This window comes from Oxyura jamaicensis, chromosome 18, assembly GCF_011077185.1.
Source record: "Oxyura jamaicensis isolate SHBP4307 breed ruddy duck chromosome 18, BPBGC_Ojam_1.0, whole genome shotgun sequence".
NCBI lineage: Eukaryota > Metazoa > Chordata > Aves > Anseriformes > Anatidae > Oxyura > Oxyura jamaicensis.
Genome location: NC_048910.1, coordinates 628,172 through 630,644, shown reverse-complemented (window position 1 = coordinate 630,644; position 2,473 = coordinate 628,172). Strand labels below are relative to the sequence as shown.

Below are 2,473 nucleotides of genomic sequence, written 5' to 3'. Positions count from 1 at the left end.
TTTTTTTTTTTTTTTCTTTTTTCTTCTTTTTTTTTTTTTTTTTCAAATACATAGCCTGTAAAAGTGACAATAGGGTGGAAGTGTTTATAAAGACCCTACTTATATTTCAGAACTTTTCTTGAAAGTACTTCCAGATTACAAAATAAAGTTAAATAAGAGATGGTCAAGTAGCTATCAGTAAAGACGTTCTATGGGGAATATAGTATTTAGCAATGTTGCATTTACCATTTTTTCCATAAGCAAAGACATTTACAAAAATGCTGAAAAAATGACGAGCCTTGGTTAATTTTCTCTGATTAAGGTCATGAAAGGCACTGAATCAACCTTCTCTTTTGACTCTATCCTCTTTTTAATCAAGTGATGTCTTCTCATCTCTTTCTTCCTCCTCTTTGTTGTAAAATCTTCCAGCCCATGGGCATCTTTTCCATCCTGGAAGAGGAGTGCATGTTTCCCAAGGCAACTGACACCTCTTTCAAGAACAAGCTCTATGACCAGCATCTGGGCAAGTCCAGCAATTTCCAGAAGCCCAAGCCTGCCAAAGGCAAGGTTGAAGCTCACTTCTCCCTGGTGCACTACGCTGGTACAGTGGACTACAACATCACTGGCTGGCTTGAGAAGAACAAGGACCCCCTGAATGAAACTGTCATTGGGTTGTACCAGAAATCATCAGTGAAGACACTGGCCTTACTCTTTGCCAACTATGGTGGAGCAGATGCAGGTCAGTTCTGTAAATTCTGTATTTTAGTCACATTCAAAGGGAATTATTAAAGCAGAAAACACTAAACATTTAATGCTATTTGTGTTCTGCACTCTTCAATGTGCGGCATCCATATTTAACAGTATTTTTCTTTTTTTTCCTTTGCAGAGGCCGGTGGTGGTGGTAAGAAGGGTGGCAAGAAGAAGGGTTCTTCCTTCCAGACTGTTTCAGCTCTTTTCCGAGTATAGTACTATTTTCCTTATCTCTTTGTAATATTATTTTTTTAATATTTGTTGATGTTTGGAGAAGATAATAATACATCTTTAGTTTTCCACCTTTTTTGGGTCAGACTTCAGCTCTAATTTTAGTATCCCTTCATTCCTATGAGCCTGGTATTTTGGTGGGTTGGATGTGTCCTTAGAAGTATTCTCCAATAAGTTACTTAACTTATTTAAAAACCAAGCCAAACCATACCAAAACAGATTTTTACTCAAACAGATTGACTTTATTAGGTAGAACATGAAAGACCTTTAAGCAACTTATTTTAGCACAGTCTTTCAGTCTTTAATAATCATATTCAATATCTACAAGTAGAAGAAATCTTTGGTTTCTGTGGCTTTACCTAAGTGTTCTGAAACCTAGATAATTTTGATAAGTTAAAAACTTATTGCCATGGGTTTGATGCATTGAACACCAGACATTCAAAACTCACATTACTTACTGGTCCCTCTAGGAGAACTTAAACAAGCTCATGACCAATCTACGGAGTACTCACCCACATTTTGTCCGCTGCATCATCCCAAATGAAACGAAAACACCTGGTAAGAAGCTCAAGTAAAAAGAGGTTTTTCCTCTGAAGTAGCTATTCTTCTCTGCGCTGAAAAATGGTATTCACTTGTGCAATGAATTTTTAGGTGCCATGGAGCATGAACTAGTACTGCACCAGCTGCGGTGTAATGGTGTGCTGGAGGGGATCAGAATTTGCAGGAAAGGTTTCCCCAGCAGAGTCCTCTATGCGGACTTTAAACAGAGGTAAGAAGGCTCATTTTTCCTACTAATTTTATCCGTGCTGAGCACCTTGTACATTCACCCAATTAAAATTACACTATGCAGTTCTTCATTCTTTTCAACAAGGAGACTGATGGAATGGATGTATTTCCATAAATATCAGCTTTAGTAGTACACATGCATACATGCTGTTTCATCCAAATGAAGGAGTGACATTTCATTAGCATTAGAACGGTTTCTATAAAACTATAATTTCTTCCATAAAAATATCAAGGCATTCAATAAAAACAGTAGTTTGCTTGTTGAATGTATCCTTATCTGTTTGTAATGCAGATACAAGGTGCTTAATGCCAGTGCCATCCCAGAGGGACAGTTCATTGATAGCAAAAAGGCTTCTGAGAAACTCCTTGCATCTATTGATGTGGATCACACCCAGTACAAATTTGGTCACACCAAGGTACAAACTCTTCCTGACTCAATCACTATGTGCCTGTGCTTTGTTCTACCTGGCAGTGATGTGTTGCAACATTCCCTTTCTCAAGGTGTTCTTCAAAGCTGGGCTGCTGGGACTCCTGGAGGAGATGAGGGATGAGAAGCTGGCACAGCTCATCACTCGCACGCAAGCCAGGTGCAGAGGCTTCCTGATGAGAGTGGAGTACCAGAGAATGGTGGAGAGGAGGTAGACATTGCTCATCTTCAGTTTGAATCACTGTCCTGTGGAGGAAAGCGTCATCATTCATCACACTAAAAATAATCCATGTATAATTT

At 38.7% G+C, this 2,473-nt stretch overlaps 1 protein-coding gene across 1 annotated transcript in view; it reads left to right on the top strand.

The window, feature by feature from the left end:
- LOC118175979 (myosin heavy chain, skeletal muscle, adult-like) overlaps positions 1 to 2,414 on the top strand; it is a 7,558-nt gene extending 5,144 nt beyond the window's left edge. Inside the window, exons 14-19 of the mRNA XM_035342674.1 lie at positions 409 to 718; positions 866 to 939; positions 1,431 to 1,518; positions 1,612 to 1,729; positions 2,039 to 2,162; positions 2,248 to 2,414. Of these exons, the coding sequence (XP_035198565.1) occupies positions 409 to 718; positions 866 to 939; positions 1,431 to 1,518; positions 1,612 to 1,729; positions 2,039 to 2,162; positions 2,248 to 2,388 (855 nt within the window). The 3' untranslated portion in view covers positions 2,389 to 2,414. The remainder of the gene's footprint in view (positions 1 to 408; positions 719 to 865; positions 940 to 1,430; positions 1,519 to 1,611; positions 1,730 to 2,038; positions 2,163 to 2,247) is intronic.
- The last annotated feature ends 59 nt before the right edge of the window (positions 2,415 to 2,473 follow it).